This window comes from Pezoporus wallicus, unplaced genomic scaffold (genome assembly GCF_028554395.1).
Source record: "Pezoporus wallicus isolate ANWC-B61680 ecotype Strahan unplaced genomic scaffold, APGP_CSIRO_Pwel_v1 contig_2348, whole genome shotgun sequence".
NCBI classification, from domain to species: domain Eukaryota; kingdom Metazoa; phylum Chordata; class Aves; order Psittaciformes; family Psittacidae; genus Pezoporus; species Pezoporus wallicus.
The window spans coordinates 1,792,942-1,814,666 of NW_026636985.1; the positions used below are offsets into that span (position 1 = coordinate 1,792,942).

At 44.1% G+C, this 21,725-nt stretch overlaps 1 protein-coding gene across 4 annotated transcripts in view; it reads right to left on the reverse strand.

Annotated features, from left to right (window-relative positions):
* LRRTM4 (leucine rich repeat transmembrane neuronal 4) overlaps nucleotides 1-21,725 on the reverse strand; it is a 280,017-nt gene that overhangs the window by 46,007 nt on the left and 212,285 nt on the right. For 2 of the 4 annotated variants that reach the window (XM_057402570.1, XM_057402569.1), the window contains one exon: nucleotides 20,983-21,057. The exons of the other annotated variants lie outside the window; for them this stretch is intronic. In XM_057402570.1, the coding sequence (XP_057258553.1) occupies nucleotides 20,983-21,057 (75 nt within the window). The remainder of the gene's footprint in view (nucleotides 1-20,982; nucleotides 21,058-21,725) is intronic. 4 annotated transcript variants of the gene reach the window in all.

Sequence of the window (21,725 nt, forward strand, 5' to 3'; positions counted from 1 at the left end):
ACTTTCCATTCCTCTCTGAACTGGTGCAATTCAGAAATGAAATTTCCATCGCACTGCTGCTGTAATCTGGAAGCAGATTCTGTCAGGAGTGTTTGGAGAACAGCTGGGATTCAAGTTTCAAATTTAAGAAGTCAGCCTGGAGGGGAGGGTGTAGGTGAGGAATGTGTGAGACCATCACCCACACACAAGGTGTGTGCATTTCCAGCAGGAATCACCGTGGACATCCCAGTTTGCTTTTGGAGCCACTAAGGCACAAAGGAAATTACAGAGCTCTCAGCACTTTCTTTCCAGGGAAGCCCTAATCCTGGCACCTCCTGCAGTCTGGGCTGGTGACAGGCACTGAGGAGGCTCTGCTGACACGCCAGGGCAGAGAGAACAGAAGAGGTTCAGCACTTCAACCCCTTCTCAAACACAATGCGCTGGAAGAATAAAACTTTTAGAGTCAACTCCTATGAAGAAAGGTGGAAAACATCAATGAGGAATTTAACCAGAGCCTGCACCACACTATATTACGTGGCAGGGCACCACTGTGCTCCTTTACTAAGGAAGAATGTAAAACTGGCAGAGAAAAGCAGAATCAAGTTGCTGTTGATGGCTGCTTGAAAAAGACTACTGCTGGAAACTGAATTTTACCACTGAGATGAGTAATGGGAAAACTACTTCCTGTTAAAAACAGCTCCATGGGTTTTCAACCAGCTTAAAAATACCTACACAAATATACGCATGCATTGAGGAACCCTGTATATTCAGGCAACCAACCAGTGGGAGAAGAAATCCAAGTCCACATCCATCCCCCAGGTTGGAGGGGGCTTGGAGCAACCTGCTCTAGTGGAAGGTGTCGCTGTCTGCTTCAGGGGGTTGGAACTGGATGAGATCTAAGATCCTTTCCAACTCAAACCATTCCATGATTCTATAAATGCAAAAGAAAGAAAGGAATCTGTATCTTCCAAGGGCTTTATTAACACTTCGACTATTAGTTTTTCCTCCTCCCTCTAGAAAACAACTTATGTTTAACTTGCTCCTCAACTAAACCCCCTACCCAATACACACACAAAATGCATCTTTCTTCTTCCCTGATTCTAACACTCCTCTGGGAAAGGAAAGCAAAACTAAAGATACCTGTATTTGATGTTATTTTGTTAATTATCAGACCTTTCTCACATCAAGGTCTTACGGGTTTGTGAGCAAAGAGACAAAATCTAGATTTGATGGTTCTCTCCTCCGTTGCTTTCAAATTTGCATGCCTTTGATAGAAAACAGAAGAAAGCAAAGCAAAGTAAATCCATCACTGAGAAGGCTGGCATGAAGTAAGATATAATACACATGCCACAGGTGATTTAGAGGATTCTGGCATCAGAACCAACTAGTGAGGCTCTGCATGCAGGTTCATCGATAACGCAGTAATTTATGTGACAACGCTGGGGAGGGGGGAACTGATGAAGGAGGAATACACAAACATGAATTTCCTTCAACACAGCCTAAATTTAATAAAGCAATCCCACAAGTGCCAGCGAACACCACGGCTCCTGAGTGATTAAACAAGTACGAGCATAAATTATGCAGCACAGTTCATCAAACTTGTGTGCAATTGGGAAGAGCACCCACTGCACGGCAAAGCCTCCGCAGCACCGGCCCAGTGCATCCACATGCACACAGACTCATCCTCAGGTCAGCACTTCAATCCTACACTGCAGGAGGAGTTTTGCCTTCACAAGAGGGTTTTTTCCCCTCACAAGAGAGTTTTTCCCCTTCACATGAGGGTTTTTCCCCTTCACAGCACTATTCATTCCTGAGGACAGGCTTTTTGCAGCCGTGCTGGAGGCAGCAGGACTTTGCTCACGCCTTTACCTTAACATAAAAAATGGATTTCCTACCCACCCCCCTTTCTGGTTTTGAAAGATTAAGGCTAATCCGAACAGGGCCCCAGTGGAAATCTAGGATTTATTTTCCATACTTACTTTTTTTCCACTTAAAAGCCCAAGCTTGAATTCACAACACGTTTATCACTGTGTTCAGCATCACCGACTAGATCTATTAATAGCTTTCCCAATTTCTAATGTTAACATAAGTTTCTTCCCATACATACACGCACACATTTCTCCCTTTGCAGTTTTAAAGGGATAAATTTATGCTGGCACTTTCAAATGCATTTCAATGGCGTTAAAATGGCATTCCAATGAGACAAGCAGCTCAGTCATTCCTTCACCCACCAAAGAGACCAAGGTTGGTTTCAGTGTCTGTCCAGAACTGGGGATGTAGACGGCTCATGGAGGCCCTTATGTTCACAGGGATTTCCATGTTACTCCCTTGTAGAAGTGTCAAGACTCACATAACCATAATCCTTCAAACATCTGAGCCTGGAACTTTCCTGCTCTCCATACGTTACTTTTGTCATCTTTAAAATTCATGTTAGAGTCCTAAATTCATCAGGATAATGAAGGATGTGCATGCTGGAAATCATGAGGTGTTGGGATAATTTTAATCTAGCTGAGACTGACAACTGTCAGGCTCCTTGGAAAATCACAGGTTTAAAGTAAAGCCTTTAGTATTAACAATTCAGGGTGGGAAGGAATCGGGGCACTATACACAAAGACCTAACCTTCGATTCATTGATACTGTGCCACTGCCATTAATGTGAACAGGATCCAAATGCATACAGTTCTGTATAAGCAAGTCCCTAATTCATGGATTCTTGCTTTTTTCTCTCTTCTAATTCAGTCCCAAATACCTCAGCTGAATCAGTGAACTGATCTCATACCAGAATGGGATTTCAACATCCTGGTCCACTTCAGCTCTGGGTCTGGCCAAGAGCTCCAGGGACATGTTCCTGTTGAATAAGTTGCCCCACTGCACCAAACGGTCTGTCTTATCTGTTCTTCAGATGATGCCAAGACCTTCCACAGCCAAAAAACTCTTCCCTTATTTGAATGGGATTAGCAAATGGATTTTCTTTAGTGGCTGATTAGAGGAAAATACAACATATTTATGTCATGAGAGGGCTGATACAGATTTCATTGTACAGAGTCAGTGAAGTGACAGGGTGCAACAGGTAGCAAATACATGAGTCAGAAAGGCAATGACACTACACTTTGAGATAGAGGTGCAAGCAGAATGAGCACTTTAAATTCCTTAGCAGTTGTAGACAGCTATCAAAACGTCATGAGAAAAAAAAAAGATGACCATTTAATATACTTTACAGCTAGGGAACAGGTTGTAGGTAGCTTATCTTACATCCTTTGATAAGCCAGAGCAACAGAGCCCCATGAAAATCCTATAGCTTTTGATAGCACACATCTTTTTTCTATGCAGCAGGTCTTAACCTTGGCACAAACCTTGACAAAAAGACCTGTAAAACACTGCATGAACTACTGCCAGTGGTGGTGACCACAAAGATCCCCTTCAGCTTTACCTACAACAAACACCAGGCAGGTTCTTCTCACCTTCACCTACTTCAGGCCTAAACAATTAGGTCTCCACATATTGTGCCAAACTCAACACTTCCCAATCTATGTCACTGAGTTCCTCCCAACCCCACGGTGTGGGCTGGAACTGGATGATTTTAAGATCCCTTTCCAACACAAAGCATTCTATTATTCTAACAACTCAACCACAACACTCTGCTGTTAGCTCGACAAAGCGGTATCTTCCACAGCTTCAGTACAAGTTTAACTCTGTTCATCTCATTTCCCCTCTCCCAAGAGGGGAGAATTACCAGTGTTTAAAACCAGGACTCCTCCAGACTTGTGGCAGTGAAAGACAAAACATCCGAATTTATCCCACTTTTCCCTGCGTTTTGGAAGAAGATCCCCTGCACTTCCTGAATTTCCACTCTTCCTACAGTGATTTATTAGTTACGCAACCTGCCCAAACAAACTCAACCCAGTTTACACACAGGGTTGCTTTTTCAACAGTCACACGTTACCTGTGGAAACAATCAGACACGAGGTGGAATTCATCCGTGTGACCTTGAGCCATAAGGAATCAAACCTGCAGGGAATCACAACCGATTTATTTCAGGTGACCTTCCAAGACTGTGCTAAGAAGTTTTACAGGGAAGTGCTGAACAACAGGCCCAAAGCTTGAGAGATCTGACATACACCTTATGGCTGTGGCTGACCCCTGCCTATATCCCAGCACCTCATAGGAGTGGGGAGATGACTGGTGTCCTCTCTTGGAAGCCCTAACATCCAGGTAATGCAAGCAACAACATGGCCCTGCAGTGCAGAAGGCCATCAGCATTCAGGGCTGCATTTGGCAGTGTTGCCCCTCTACTTGGCCCTGGCCAAACCACGTGGAGCTGTATGAAACAGTCCCATGTCCAGTTTTGGGCTCCCCAGGACAGACATACCCACACTGGAGTACAGTCACAAAGGTGATGAGGGGCTGAAGAATCCATCATGTGAGAGGCTGACAGGGCTGGGATTGCTCAGCCTGGAGGAGGGAGCTTACCAGTACGTACACTTATCTGAGAGGTGGTGGAAAAGGAGGGGGTGAAGACAGAATCTGCATCCAGACACTCTGATATGCAACAATGGAATGACAAGAGGCAGTGAGCATCAACTGAAACAGACAAAATTGCACGGGAACATCAGAAAGAGCTTTGTACAGTGAGGGTGCTCAAGCACTGGGGCAGGATGGCCACAGAAGCTTCAGTCTCCATTCTTGGAGATGTTCAAAACCCAGTCCTAGATGACATTGCCCTGAACAAGTAGATGATCTCCAGAGGACCCTTCCAGCCTCAGCGACTCTGATTCTGCAAGGTACTTTCAAGATAAGCACACTACATGAGGAAGTTTCCAAAAGATAGAAAAGGTGGGTACTACCCCACATATCCCCTTCCTGAATGTCAAAGGGGGTGTCACTGTCACTTGAAACAGAGTTTTAATGAGGATTATATTGTGTTTGCACCTTGTCTCCAGTAAATACTGCTGTTGTGTGCAGAGTGGTGACTACAGAGCACAGACCAGGGCATAAACCAAGCTGGAATTTACCGCTTACATAAATTTCTTACTGTAAGGCCTCCATCTGTCTCTCTGTGCTTGTACTTTGGAAGAGCTGAAGCCTCTCCATTGCCTTTACCCTTCACTACTCAGATTCAGATCCATGCGACAATGGTAGCTCCGGTTTGTTCTATCCCTCTTGCTCCGTATCACAGGAAGATGTGTGTGACTCTTGCAGGCAGTTTCTGTACACTTCACAAAGCAATCTTCCTAATCATGACCTGAAGCAAAATCCAATTATAGGCCCGCTCTTCTGTCCATTAGATTACTATTAGCAAAGATAAAAGATATTGCTTGTAGTGTTGCCCTCCCTCTCTGCTATCCTAAAACCTCCCACTCAGACAGCTCTAGAAATAATAGCAGCACACACTGCTATGGAATGCTCCATCAAGAAGAATATCTTCCTTTCCAGTTAGCAGAAATGAAGGGAGCAGCTGCTTTGGTAACCAATGGGGAACGTGAATCATGCTCATTACAGTCCAGATCTGAGAGGAGCTCAATGCCTGATCACCATCTCCTCCAGGCACCCACAGGGGCAGTCAGCTTTCCAAATCCACTCTGAACTCCACAGTTCCTACAGAAGCCTTCTGGGGTTTGATGCTTGGTGCTGAATGCTTTTGATTAAAGAACATTCCTGCCTGCAACCACAGCTGTTGGAAACTCTGCCCAAGCAGTGAACTGGATACAGGAACACTCGCCTCGGCTTTGGCTTTTGCTGACCTTCATGGTTGTAAAGAACAGCTGCAATGGACTCACTGTGCAATGACCAAAGGGACCAGCTCAAGAGCAGCGAGGGAGAGAAGCACAGCCCTGCATGAGGACCACAAAGACACCAGAGACCTGGAGCAGCTCTGCTCTGGAGCCAGGCGAAGAGAGCTTGGGCTGGGTGAGCCTGGAGAAGAGAAGGCTCCTGAAGGGGAGACCTGAGAGCAGCTCCAGTGCCTAAAGGGGCTGCAGGAAAGCTGGAGAGGGGCTTTGGACAAGGGCCTGCAGGGACAGGCCAAGGGGAATGGCTTTAACCTGCCAGAGGGGAGACTGAGATGAGCTCTTAGGCAGAAGCTCTTCCCTGTGAGGGTGCTGAGGTGCTGGCCCAGGGTGCTCAGAAAAGCTGTGGCTTCTGGGCTTCTAACAGAGATGGTAAACCTGGCTCTGCCACTTTCTCCTTGTGGGATGTGTCACTTCACAGGTCCATGACATTCCCCTCTTTTCCTAGTAGAGACTGCATTCTCCTTCAGCACCTGGACACTGCTAAGCACAACAGAGCACTAATCCCAGGACACCTCAGCCTTCCTCTAATTTAATGAATAACAGGCTGAATTCTATCTGTGGATAGAGTGAAAAGATCAGATAAACACATTTTACATAACCCAGGCAGTCAACCTGCTGCTCTAAGAGTGCAGAGATTCCTTTGAGCTACTCTGGAGGGGAATCTGATCCCTTTGAAGCTTTCTGATCCTTTCGCACTGACTGAGGTTCATAACACTTGTTTCTGAATCACAGCCCAGCATTAAGTGGAGCATTGCAAGTTGCTTCAGATGATTTGATTTTCCACCCATCTCATTGTAACTGTCTGCCTCGGATATATCCATAGGACACCCACTAAGGTCTTGTCCCTTTTTAATACATATTACCCTTGTAAATACACATTACACAGGTAGCATTCATCAGGCCCGAAGCATGCAAGAGATACAACTTCCTGAGACCCCACCACACTTGGGATGATCCTGGCTTAAGGATCTGCATTTTCCTTGACAAAGATGTCAGGGGTGGTATTTACCCTCATGAGACATATCAGAAGCTTCATTGCTTATGAGCATTCACAGGTTACAGTCACTGCAATAGAGCTTCCTGTTGAGGTGAAAAAAAAGGAATGACAAAAGAGGCAAGTGGAACAAAATAAGGATTCAGAAGGAAAGCTCAAGGTCTCATTTAGCAGCAGTTTCTCGCACCCTTCATCAAGCTTTAGCTTTTCACATTTATCTTTGATGTATCTGCAGAAACTTCTATCTGCCAGAGGTACAAGTCCAACGCAAATCACACTTACTGGATTTTAAAGCTATGCCATGTGAATACAGGCTCATTTGGTGTATTTCCTACCCCCAGCACAATGAGATGTGATATTGCTTCTCATTGCTAACTCATGCTTCTTTTTAAAGCTTGTGAAACAAAGCAGGAGCCATGGCTTGTGGAAACTTCAGGTCTGCTCTATGGTTGTGCTAAACTGAATTAGTTTAGGAAGTGCGTAGCCCATTTCTTTCCAATTCCCCATAGCACTTGCAGTGTACCTGTCACTGCAGGGCTCAGCATCCAAGGAAATTTGTCCAGCAGTCATCAGACAGAATCACAGAATCATGGAACCAAACAGGTTGGAAAAGACCTTTAAGAGCATCGAGTACAACCATTCCCCAGCACTGCCAAGGCCACCACTAACCCATGGCACTGAGGGCCTCCTCTACACTTCATTGTTCCTCATCTCCATCTAAACCTCCTCTGGGGCAGCTTGAGGCCATTTCCTTTTGTCGCATCCCTTGTTCCCAGGGAGCAAAGCCCAGCCCCTCCTGGCTCCATCCTCCTGTCAGGCAGTTGTAGGGAGTGATCAGGTCCCCCCGAGCCACCTCCTTCTCCAGGCTAAACCCCCCAGATCCATTCCCCATCACACTTGTGCTCCAGGCCCTGCACCAGCTCCATTGCCCTTCTCTGGCCAAGCTCCAGCACCTCAATGTACTTCTTTGCAGGATTCATTCCTGTGGAGGTTTAGGGAGGAAACAAGAGTTTCCAAATCGCTTCACAGCACATCAGCGTGCTGCATTGCTACACTTGGGTATCTTGTTGGAGTTCGCTGCATGCATTTTGTTTTCTTTTTATGCATTTGTTTTTATGTTCATATGTTCTGAGAAAATGTGGATTGATAATTCTTTTTGGCAAAAAATCATCCTTAAGGAATGTATTTGTATCTATATATAAAGTACTATCTAATATACATGGAAACTGTGTAACATGGAAGACATTGCAGAGGGTTCTCAACATGCTGTGGGAATGATCCAAGGTTTTAGCATCCTGTCTTACAACAGCTCACTCCACTCAAGGGGGATGGCAGAGATAGGGTTCTGGTTTAAAAAAGGGTAATTTGTTCAAACCCTTTTTACATGAAAGAACACTTGAAGAATTTCCCCTTCGCAAACCACAGTGTGTGCAAAGTTCTGACTATGTATACTTAATTCCAAGGGTAGGATTAACCTTATCCAGGTTTATAGCACAGGTACGTATGTGGATGCACATGTCTGTATGCTTATCTCGGTGTCTAAAATCAGCTGTTGTAAATGTTCACCAGTATCAGGCTGAAAGACCAAATCAGGCTTTTCTTAGTGACACTGTGGGCTTTGGCTGCCTAAATCTTCCCACTGTTTGCTAAATCCTCTGCCCAGTAAGTAACAAGTGCAGGATGAAACCTTCTTCTGAAGTCAGGGAACAAGAAATTAAAGTTTGAGGGTTTGGGAAGGTTTTGTGTTTGTTTGGTTCGGGTTTTTTTTCCAGTCTAAATGCATTCGAAACAGTAGGTTGCTCTTTTATGCTAACTGTGGCTGGGAGAGAATGGAAATACTTGCTGAGAGAGGCATAAATAGCTTTGATATCAAAGGCGCTGAAAAGCTTTATTTACATTCACTCTGTGTGAATAGCAGGTTCCATATGGTCAGAGCCATGGATTACAGCTCTGTGGGGGAAGGTGAATAGGTTATCTAGAGCTTCTTATACAAATTGTAGTCTTCCAGCAAATAACACAGTTCTCAGCTTCTTGGGCTTTAATAGGTCTATCTGAACTACTTTATCATTCAAATCTGATGCGAGCTGGAGTAATGTGGAATTGCGTAAGTGCATAAAACTGGAAAGAAAGCAGAAGAGGTTGTATTGCTCTTCAAAGTCATTATAACAAGTGTGGGGTTCCTCCAGTGGGGATTAATGGAGGGGACTATTAAAAACAGAAACAAGTGGAAAACCACTTCAAAATCCTCTCCTACAACCTCCTCTTATGCTGCTGTAATACTACAGAGTGATACACAGCATAATACTAAAGACTGGCTGACTGAGAGTAATGAAGCTGCAGCTTTTGCTGCTGTCTGAGTTGGAGAATAGCTTTAGCCAGAGGTACAGCATCCCGTTCATAGCAAGAAAGCTTTTCTGCTGGACCTGTAACAGTATGAAAGATAGGGAGAAAATTCACTCATCTGTGTATGACACAAGACTCCAAATAGCCATCCTGGATCACCTCTGCTAAGGAGATCTGTTAGCAAGCTGCTCACAGGGTCACTATCTACAGCAAAGGTCTAGAGAAGATGCAGCCACACTAGTTTCAGAGATAGACTATGAGAAGACCAAGAGGCAATGGCCACAAGCTGCAAGGAGGGAAATTCTGATTAAATACGTATCTATTACCATAACTATCATTATGATCATTATTATATAAATACATATAAAATTGCCAAGAGTTACTAAAGACCGAAATATGCCCCAACAAGGCCTACCTGCAGACAGGTAGTGCCTTCAGAGAAACAAGAAGCTCTGGATGCACACCAGGAACATCTTCATAGCCTTCAGACATCCACTGCCTCTCAAATGGAGTATCAGCATGACTACTGACAGGGGTAGGAACTGGATTTGTTGCACCTAAGTCCCAGGTTCAGGAGGTTAACTAAGGCACGCTCAACACAAATCTGATCTACTCACTGAAAATCTCTGAGGAGTAAGGAGGCGACACTCCTCATTTGAAACCTTCTATTGAACCAAAAGCCAGGGTTTCATTAGATATTTAATGTTTAGCCCCCATCCAACTTGGACTAGTGAAAGGTGTCCCTGCCTGTGGCAGGGGGTTGGAACTGGATGAGCTTTAAGGTCCCTTCCAACCCAAACCAGTCTGGGATTCTAGTGAAGTTTAAAAGTGCTCTGGAACTCTAAGAGAAACAGAAAGCAAATAAATGCACAGAACACTGGGTTTTCCAGTCAATGCGATAACAACAATTCATCCTTATTACAAGCTTGAGATAGGCACTGGTGCTAAAGGACCAGAACACTTTAGTAGTGATTCTCTCTTAACCCAGGGACTTCTCTCACGAGGCAGCGCAGTGCTTGTGCCAAACAGCTGATTTCCAGGCAGCTGCATCATTTCCCACACAGAATTATTCACAGCTTGGTGATGGGAGGAGATAATCAACATATGGAATAAGACAGTGAAGGGCTGGAGACAAGAGGGCAGAAACAGAAATTCCCAACCTGCCAGCTGGGGAAATAGAAGGGATGAGGAAGAGAAAAATAAGATCAAAAAGACAAGAGACTTGGCGATTTTCTGACTGGAAATCCCTCTGTAATGAAGAAAATGAATGAAACATTAACCAGCCCCAGGCAAGAGTAATATTTCCAGAGTATTCATCTAAGTGGAGAGCTGAAGTTTCCTTTTTTAGAGAGGCTTCCCAGTTGCCAGTCCAAGAGAAACGTCAATGAAAGCGTATGTTATGTGCCAAAGTGCTTCTAAAAATCAGTTTTCACCTATCCTGTTACTTTGTTCTGGAAAAGTGTACCTGGAAGCTGAGCTAAGAATTAACACAAATCATCTTGCCATATAAAATACCCCGTGGTAGGAACAGGATCAGCAGAAAATACAGACAAAGAGAGCTATACACATACTACATCTACTCATCCATACGTATCAGTTGCTTTAATAGCTGAAATTCACAGGAAAGAGAACAAAACACAGGCAGGGAAAGGTGTTCTGTGGTCTAGGCAGGAAAAATAGCTCCTTCTTACATGCTTTTCCTTCTCATTTCCCATAAAGCCTGCTGAAATCACACTGAGCTTTTGACTGCTGAAGGGCAAGCGAGGACAATATTGTATGGATGGACAAATGAACAGGAAAAGGGATAATAGAGGAAACAAAAAAGCCCAATTCTGTGGTTCTCAAGCAAGCCAGAAGTGCTACTCAGACTGTACCAGTTACAGCAGTCAGGCTGCGAGAGAAAATCATACCAACAGCATTCCCAAACTCCTGGCTCCCAGGAAGAGCTGACAATTCCCCTGTTTTTCAAGCGTCAGGGTGGAGTAAGCAAAATACAGCAGCTCTCCTGACACCATGGGAGGTATCCAGCTCCATTCCTAACCACGCCATCTGGGCTGCCTGCCTTCTGCTGTACTAACTTCCCACCTCTGCACGCAGCTCCTCTTGCTGGAGGCAGTTCTGCTTCTTAGGAATGCCAGTGTTACATGGGCCTTGGCACAAGGAGGCACCGATTGACATGATGAATGTACACCCTGGAGTTTATATCCCAGGGTTCTGCATGCAGGAAGAACACAGTTTGTGTTCTGCACGTATTTACTCAGCTCTGCATAGGCCATACCAGGAAATGAGAAACTGCTCTAATTTCCATTGGCATCAGCATGAGTCAGCTTAAGTAAGACAACATAAAGCACAAAGGAACAGGCACAGACACCAGACTTCCACCTGAAAATCCTGAAGATAATGTGCTCCATTTAAACCACTGCTGCTGCAGGCCATGGAATATTTGTTTAAGTTCAGTGCTCATGTTAAAGATCTCATTCTTAGGAATTTCAGCTGTCCCAGCCTGGCTAGGATGATGCAGGAATTCAGGCTGCTTCCTCTGGTGTCTTACAGCATGTTTATGGAACACTAGGTTACCACAGACTTCCATTTAGGATACAGGATTTTCTCCTGTTCCTCTTAAACCTCAGCACTGGTATCCCATTTATGCTGAGCCTAATGACAGAGAAACAGGAGCCTGGGGTTAGTATGGGGGCTTTTGGGGATAAATACCGGGTAATACTACAAAAGAGCTCTGGATTCCTGCTCACTTGCTCCCAGACTAAACACAGGCTGTGTGTACGACTGGCCTGTACACCAGGTATCCCTCAATCCTGGTTTAAAACAACCTGCAGAGAGATTACAGAATGCTGTGGGATTTTGTCTTGCATTCTCATCATCCCCAGGCAGAACAGAGACAGGAAATACTCCAAGAAATAGCACTCTCCAAAACCCTCAAAATTTTACAGACATAAAGGTAAAACTAAACCAAGAAAGTTAACGGTTAACATCTTGCAAAACCTTCATTGCTTACTTCTGTGCTGTCAAGAAAAGAGCTGCGAGGCAGGAGGATGAAAGTGCCTTTCAAACAGGGAGTAAAATGAACTGGGCATTTGTAAAGAGCTCAACTCAAGTGGTGTGCTCAGCTAACACTCCAAAGCATGACTGCAAGCTCATACCCACCCTTACAAGAGTAATTTCAATGCGTTTCACAGAAATGTGTTAGACTCCAATCGATAAGAAACCCTGTAATGAGCAACATCTACAAATAATGGCTTTACTTGTGTTTTTCAAGATTTGGCAACTGCTCCAAAACACAGGGATGTGGGAAAACAAACACTTCATTCTCTGCTCTGCCACAAGCAAATCACTTGACCCTATGGCTGCTGGAGGTACATCACCCTCTAACGTGGGCACTCTGTGAAGAGGAATGTTGCAAATGATGTTCTGCATCTTTAACGTAGGAGAGTGTGACGTATCATGGAAATACTGATGACGTTCATCAGCATTCACCATTCAACAGGGACTGCAGTGATAGGACAAGGGGTGATGGGTTCAAACTGAAATAGGGGAAGTTCAGGTTGGAGGTAAGACAGAAGTTCCTCCCTGTGAGGGTGGGGAGGTGCTAGCACAGGTCAAGTACCTCTTGGTGGCTTTCACATTACCAGCTAGCTGGAGTTTTCCTACTAATACTGAATGAGTTAGAAAAAGATGCACTAACTTCAGTGCTTCATGCTTTGTACTCGACTATTTTAAAGCACTAAATGGCCAAAGCAGCTTTATAAACTGCAGCTAAATGTGCCACCACTGTTGAGCTCTGAGCGTGCAGATGAGCTCCTCATCCCAGCTCTGGTGGAAGCTGCCTCCACATAGGGAGAATAGGAGCAAAAGCCAACAGAAAAGGCAGGTTAAAGCCATTCCCTACAGGCCCTTGTCCCAAACCTCTCTCCAGCTTTCTTGTAGCACCTGCTTTGAATTACTCTCCACCTTTCTGTGTTGGTTATTGTGTGGGGGTCAGCTTTGCTCTGCTCTGTTCTTCAAGCCTCAGTTTCCTTCACCAGAGGCCCCCAGTTATGTCCAGTCACTTGCTATCACAGAATCCTTTTCAAACAGATACTTCTCAGGTCCTGGGTTTTTTATCCTTACTATTGAACTGAAGCAGATGGAGAAAGAAGTTCATGCTTGAAAATCCTCTTCTTTACTACCCACAAAATGAGAAAATCCTCTTCCCACAAAATGAGTGGTTTTCATTTGTCTCCAACACAACACTTGTATGCAAAGAGGCTCAGCCTTTCTCTCCCACAGAGACATACGGTCAACTACAATTATTAATCCCCCATTGTTGTTGTGACTTTAAACCGTGCTTTAAAGCCACTGTGATCCCTTTCAAGCAGTGGAGGGAAAGAGCACTTTAATCACTAAAAGTGCATTAAAAATTCAGCACTGGAATCTTACCTAATAGACTGATATCTCCCAGGAGCTGGCAGGGTAGGACTGGCTATCCAAAATTCACTGTCCACATTTAACGCATGTTAAATCTACCTGACACTGGGCTCTGCTTGCTTTCATGTTTAAAGAGAGGCTTAAATTTGGACCTGTTCAGAGTTTAAATAAATCAGAGAAGTTTAGTTGTGTCTTTTTACAGTGTTGTAAGACCAACTTCTATGTCAAGAGCCAGCAGACACTGGGTCCTCCTTGTCCCTCCAAACTGTCAAGGCTGTCTCAATGTCTGTGGTACACCCCAGACAGGGAGCACAGTATAACTGTTATTGCACTGACTTAAAATCTGAAGCCATGTGTCTTAAATTATGCTTTGCCACCACCAACTTTGCCATTAGCTGGGATGAGGGCTAAACTGGAAAAGGCACACAAACAGATACAGAGAATAAGGAAGCCCAATTAAAGCCTTAATTAGCCTCTCAATGCACATAGAATCCCAGACTGGTTTGGGTTGCAAAACACCTTCAGATCACTCAGTTCCAACCCCTGCCACGGGCAGGGACCCCTTCCACTGGAGCAGCTTGCTCCAAGCCCCTCTGTCCAACCTGGCCTTGAACACTGCCAGGGATGGGGCAGCCACAGCTTCTCTGGGCACCCTGTGCCAGCGCCTCAGCACCCTCACAGGGAAGAGCTTCTGCCTTATCTCCAACCTGAACTTCCCCGTTTCAGTTTGAACCTATGCTCCCCTGCCCTGACTACACAGATTTAGACAGGAGTCCATCTAAATTCGGAAGCAGGTAGAAGCAATCTACCCATTCCTCAGTTCTTCCTCCTATGACTACAAATAGTTTTCTGGTTCATTTCACAGTATTTCTTCCCACCCTGATGTTACAACCAGAAACCACACTGGGAACAATTTGGGATTGAACAGAAAATGATAGTGTCTAGACAGCAACTATGCCTGAAGTATTTTCAAGGAATATAAAAAACAAGCATTACCATCAGCTCTAATAGCAAGAGCTTAATAGTGATGTTAATTTTAACTGATTCAAGGTGGCTATTCAAAAAAACCAAACCAAACCAAAGCCACAAAAGAAAAATCAATGACCTGGAACAGAAATTCCAATTTTCAAAGCAGGACAATTATTATATTCAACTAATACTGAATTTTCTAATGAATAGTATTAGAATATACTCTTTACAGAATAGCCTGCAAGAAACCTGGAGAGCGGCTTTGGCCAAGGGCCTGTAGGGACAGGCCAAGGGGAATGGCTTTAACCTGCCCGAGGGGAGACTGAGATGAGCTCTTAGGCAGAAGCTCTTCCCTGGGAGGGTGCTGAGGCGCTGGCACAGGGTGCCCAGAGAAGCTGTGGCTGCCCCATCCCTGGCAGTGCTCAAGGCCAGGTTGGACACAGGGGCTTGGAGCAAGCTGCTCTAGTGGAAGGGGTCCCTGCCCGTGGCAGGGGTTGGAACTGGATGAGCTTTACGGTCCCTTCCAACACAAACCAGTCTGGGATTTTTATGCTTTATGCCCCTATCTGGGATTCAAACACTTAATTCATTTTTATTCTTAAGAAGTAAACAGAGCTGCAAACGGTTCGATTTACAACTAAAAGGAGACTCGAATCAGGCACTGGATTCCCTTCTGCATTTGAGAAAAACCATTCCCTTGAAAAAGAATGCATTTTGTTCTAACACTCCAAGGGTCTGTTGCTCTGGATCCCATCTGCACACCTTTTTTAAAGGAGCTTGCCAAATTTTTTATCCACAGCCCATTTTCCCTGCCTGTCTGCGGACTGCAATGCTTGGTTAGGTTCAGGCATTCAGAAAGAGGTCTGCAGGCAATATTTACACATCGAATGACCCAGACTAAACCTCAGCACCTTCCACTGGCTCGTGGAAAATATTCCTACACAACCTGCTTCTGTGTACCAGAAGAAGCTGCTTTGACTGAGAGTACCTATAGGAACACGTAACATCAAATAATGGCATGAGAATTTCAAAGAGCTTGGTTCTGCTGAGGTCAGATTAAGTTAAACTGGCAGCATTTAGTGATTACTTCTGGTTTATGGAAAAAGCTGCAGGCTTTGATTTAAAAACCAAGAAAATACAGATTTGAAATTGAAGAACTTCATGTTTTTAATGCAAATCCTGTATTGCAGATCAAGAGCCATAGTGAGGGCTACTGTAATTCTCTGGGTCAAGATGCATTAGAGTCTGGTCCTTTATGTCCAAAACAAACAGCACATCTTTAAAAGAGCTTGTCTAAGATTTGCAGCGCAGCTCCTAGAATCAAAGCTGTAAACAGCTTCTTGGCTTTGTCCTGAGTAAGCAAGAAAAATTACGGAGAGAAAAGCATCAAAACTCTGGATCCTGAAAGTGGCCGAAACCTTGACAACAGCGAACAGCTTCCAGGCCAACGCTGGCATTCCAAGGGAACAACAGAAGTGGTCTTCAGGGTCTCTAAACCAAGTGCCTTTATCAAACACTACCCTTTCCATAATAGTGCCATTATGTTCTATTGGTGGAGTCTCTGCACGACTGCACTGATAATGAAGTCCATAAAGGATGCAGTCTGCCTTCTGCAGAGACTGGAGCAGGCAGTGCCTGGCAGGGAAGGAAATCAATGACTCCAATGCAAGCACCCTGTTGCCTACAGTGTGGAGTTATCAATTTTCCTCCCAGCTAGACAGCAGCTGCTTCAGTCACAAAAAAAAAAAAGGGAAAAAGAGGAAAAAAAAAGAGAAGAAAAAATAAGAAATAAACCCCCACCCTCCACAGAGCAGCCACCATGCGGTACATCGGGCTAGAAACATGGATATGCAGGAAGCTCATATTCATGGCAAGCTGAAGATCCAGCTTCTTTTGGTAAGATTTTAATTTCCAGATCTTCAACCTTAAGTACCAGGACATCTGTTCAAGCTTTCTACGTGGATCTAACCCCCAAAGCAGATCCCCTCAGCTGCTGTGGATAGAGGGATAAGCTTAGCTATGGAAGGCTCTCCTGCTAGGTCAGTGCCTGCCCACTGTTTGCAATAACATTCAATTTAACTCTGCTAGAACAAGTCAGTCATTCACAGCCTGATTTTCCCATTAAGAGAAAAATATTAAGAGAAATGTTACCTGTAACCAGGCAATGAGGAAACAAAACCATAAGTACAGCTTCAGCTCCCCTAAATGCGCTGCCTATGCTGCTATCAGTGTGCTGGTTTCCAGCACTGAGCCAGGCACTGAGCTGGATACAGCACTCACTGAACTGAATGGTTTAGCTGTGGGTGCTCCAAGGCCTCACTCTGTACACATCTGACTGCTCATTTCACAGAAGAGCAGAGGCACACACAGCCAGAGCAAGATTTGGGCTAAATAAATGAACTGCTCTAAGGATCCCAGTACAGGTCAGGACAGCACTTCTCAGAACAAGGCTTTTAGAGTGTGAGAAGGTTCCTTAATGTGTTTTCCTCCATCAAAGGAACATAAAACCACACTACGTTAGCACCACTACACTGAGAGAAAGTGGTGAAATAAACACAAACTCATCCCTGAACACCTCACAGATAAATCATACCCGGATTTCCCATAGTTACTTGGAAAAGTAATTTGCAAAGTAACATGTACTTCATGAAACCTGATGACAAATGAAGTCTGAAACTTACTTTGCATAACGGGAACTACCCATGTGTGTGTAGGCATTTATCCTATGGTAAGTTCTAATGGCATCTTTCTTGGTGAGGAAGGTAACACAGTGCTTATTACAGACCAGGATGATAGCATGGACAATACAGATGACCTGTACTAAATATACACCTTGGTTACCTTGTGGGTAGGGTCTTGCTTACTTGCCCACATACCCAACTCATGGTCCTGGCAAGTTCACAGCATTAACATTCTCTGGGCTTTTCTATGATACTGTTTGTGCTTTTCAATTTGGTAGAATTCTGAGTTAATAAACCTCCTTTCCCCTTCACTGGAACACAATGGATAATGAGAACCATCACCCTGAACCTCTAAAATATCCTAGGACACTCAATAAACATGGTACAGCGCTGCACGTCCATAATTTGCAAAAGAAAAGTAGCAGATATTTCATATTTAAACACTGCAAGTGTCAACTCTGGGTACATGCATCAGCAAGAGACTTGGTGAAGAAGAACAAATAAGACACTACTACATATATTTATTTCAAACAGAGCAGCAGACAGCACTAACTTAATGCAATATTTAATTTAAAGCTTGGGCTGCTATGCTAGCATCACCAAAGTTAATTTATACTACTGAGTATGACTGTATGGCCTTTATTTTAATACTCTGCCATTAACCAGTTCCCTGTGTTAGTTCAGAACAGAGCCAAGCGGAAGCTTGAATGCAGACACTAAGACAACCCATGGAATTTCTCATCCTCTTATAGAATCATGCTATGGTTTCACTGACATGGCTGGAAGCGACCTTAAAATCACCTAGTTCTAACTGCCTGCACTGGCAGGGACCCCTTTCCACTGAAGCAGCTTGCTCCAAGCCCCTGTGTCCAACCTGGCCTTGAACACTGCCAGGGATGGGGCAGCCACAGCTTCTCTGGGCACCCTGTGCCAGCGCCTCAGCACCCTCACAGGGGAGAAGAATTGCTCCCTTTGATCTAGCCTGAACTTCCCATTTCAGTTTGAACCCATCACCCCTTGTCCTATCCCTACAGTCCCTGATGAAGAGCCCCTCTCCAGCATCCTTGTAGCCCCCTTCAGACACTGGAAGCTGCTCTGAGGTCTCCACGCAGCTTCTCTTCTCCAGGCTGAACAGCCCCAATGTTCTCAGCCTGGCTCCATACAGGAGCTGCTGTAGCCCCTGATCATCCTCACGGCCTCCTCTGGACTTGCTCTAACAGTTCCATGTCCTTATGTTGAGGACACCAGAAGTGCACACACTGTTCCAAGTGGGGTCTCGCAAGAGCAGAACAGAGGGGCAGGATCCTCTCCTTCAGCCTGTCTTTGGGGAGGCAGCAGCTCACTGCAGGAGCTACCAGGGTTAAGCATTCATCCACGAGAAGCTTTGACTTTCAAATGGAAGCCTTCAGCATCAAGACAAATCCATCATTCTAATGCTCAGAACTAAGCTGTTGAAACCAAAGGAAATGAATCCATCCAGGGATCATTAGCCATGTGTAAAGCGTTGCTCCCAGAATTAATAGATGCTATGTCATGCCTTGGGACTACTTTCAACCCGTTCCCAGTCAGCTGGAAAAGGACAGAGGAAAATTTCTATTCTATTTTTTCCCTGCTCTCTCTTTCTTCCTTCCTGCCTCCTTTTGAGATCCACACTGCTGAGAACTTCTCCACAGAGCAATTCATAATCTATTAAAATAAGCACTGCTGCTGCTAAGCATAAACCCAAAGATGAATTAGCAAAACAGGAGAACAATACTAACACTGAGGAGCTGAAAGCTCTTTACAGGCATGGGAATAGCTTGCACCAAATGTCTGCCTGCTCCCTGAGATGAGTACTCCAAAGCAAAACATCTGCATCAGAAAACAGCCACCAAAAAGGCTGATTGTACTGCTCAAACCTCAAACTTCAGCACCTCTTCTGACCACAACAGACTGACCATGAGCATAAGGAATGCTGCTTACTCTGGGTCATACTGGTAAAGTCTGTGTAGATTATACAACCACTAATGAACCATTAACATATGCTTCCTTTCACTGAGAGGTTTCAAAGGTTTCTAAGCCTTGGGATCCATCCCAGGGAGCATCAAACAAGCAGCTCCTTTTAGATTGCTGAATGCTGCCATAACCTGGCTGCATGGGAGGAAAAAGACCCCATGAAAGTCATTGTGTAAAGCAACAGCCTCACAGCTTGCTCAGCTCCAACCCTGCTGCACTCCAGGTTATCCCAGCACTTGCTCAGTGTCTCACTTCTTCCCCTCTAACACAGTCAAGGGCTGTGCAGCTTTAACCCTAAGCCAGCACACAGCAATGAATAACACTGCATTCCCAAAAAGACTTGCAAGCATGTTTGTGCTTTTCAATTTGGTAGACTTCTGAATTAATTAAACTGCTTTCTCCTTCAGTGGTACACAGTGGATATGAGAACCATCATCAGTGCCCTCTTCCCAGTGCTCTTAAATAAGCAGGACAGGTTTGGCTTCTACTTCAGCAGTGAAGATGGAAAATAATCCAACATCTTCATTGCAATGGTCTTCCAAGATTTTTTATCCCATGCTCTTACAGTGACTTAATGACAATCAGTCAAGTCGCTCCATGTCGTTTCTCAATACATTACTCCAGAATAAGGACATTCATCTCGCACCCAGCTCACAGCTGAAAGGTGCTGTATGGAAAAGCTTTAATTTCTATGTGGTTTAAAATACAACACCACCTGGAGATAACAAACAATTGGCCTGAATTCTACACATCAAAACAACAAGCAACTCCCAAAGAATGCCCAAAACGGTAACAAGCAGCTTTCTGTACACTGAGGCACTGAGCCAAATTCATTTGCCACCAAGAGCTACATATTCAGGGCTGTATTCTGGTAAATCAGAAGGAAAAAGTCTCAGGAAGTTTAGCAGTAGAAGTTTTTCCATGCCTAACTATCCAATTTTAAGGAATATATATATACACACACTCAAATATAGACTTTCAAATTGCCAACACTTAAAATTCTTGCTGAAGGCAATTTGCTTTCCATGCCATGAAATGAAAAAGGAGCCTTAGAAGCTGAAGCCATTCAGAGCACTCTGGTACTGCAGCAGGGAACACAACAGTGGATTCTTGTCCAGAAACACTCAAGTTTTCATCTTACTAAACAGTTAGCATGCCCAGAGCATCCTTTCTCATGTAGAGGAGATTAACTACGGTGGCCCTGCTCAACAGCATGCTTACATAGGCCTTCCTTTAGTATCCCAAAATTTGAAAGATGAAAGGGTTCTGCTACGGTTCTGTACAACAGATAGAGAACAGTGCATATACAGTGAATATACAACAGATCCGAAACTGGTTTTTGATTGCAGGGTTTAAAGACAAAAGTGATTTAATCACTGTTACAGTTTTGTTTCATTTCTTATATTCCATTGTTGAATACTGTATGTGCTGTAAATAAAGGAATACATCAGCTCAGCACAAAGAAAACTGCAGGGCCTGCATTTAAATGTCACATCTTCCCTTACCGAGTTTTTAGCCATCAAAACTTTCAGCAAGTACATGTTGTGTCAAAACTCCATTCTGAAAGCTTAAGCTTTGTACTAACTAAAGACATTATTTGCATCAGCTCCAAAAGAACCAGTCAGGATGATGTAACAACTCAGCTAAGGAAGGAAAATCTCCTTAGAGGTACCAAACTTTGCTGCGAGCTTCCAAACTTTCCCAAGACAACAAAGCTGCAGAAGAACAACTCCATCCTGTACCTATAGAAATAAGCTTAAACAATTGGCACATTCATTAGGAATTTGCTGAATTTGAGATGACCACTCACCTTGGATGGATGAAGAAAAGCTGGAGCAGAGAGTTCAAAGCCTTCGTATAAAATCTCACCACAGCCTGGCAGCCCCTGCAACAGAAACAGGTTCCTCTACTCTATAAACGCTAAACCAGATTCTGCCCTGCATGAAATGATGCTGAACCCCACCAGGAAGAATTCAACCCTACTCATGACACAGATGGCTGTTGCTTTGAGTAACTGATGCTTTTAACAGCTGCAGTAGCTACCAGGTGCCTTTAATATCAGAAAGGTTTGACTATCACTAGAACACACCCAGTACTGCAGGTGAGTAACATTATATGGAAACAGAAAAGATAATACAATTATGTTATTAAAATGTCTCATAGATTTGAGATTAAATCGACTTTTTACATTACATGTCATCATCTTTGATCATTTTAAGAACTCTTTAACATACACCTCTCTAAACAATATAATTATATATAATTATAACCTGCAATCTGGAATTTTTGGTACTATCAAACTCTGGGTTCACTGCTTCAGTGAATATCATGGTTCCATGTTTTCTAGACATCTGAATAAATGAGGAAGAGTTACTAGACAGAAAAGGAAATCAAGTCACCTATTTGATACTAGATTTGATCACTAAAATGATCTGAGGTTGCAGGTGATTCATAACTAGTAGATCTTTCCTTGCAGGAAGTATATTCTGTACTGAAATCAACAGCTCATCTCGTGCCATCCCAGCCCCATGTGTTACGGAAGCATGTTTCAGA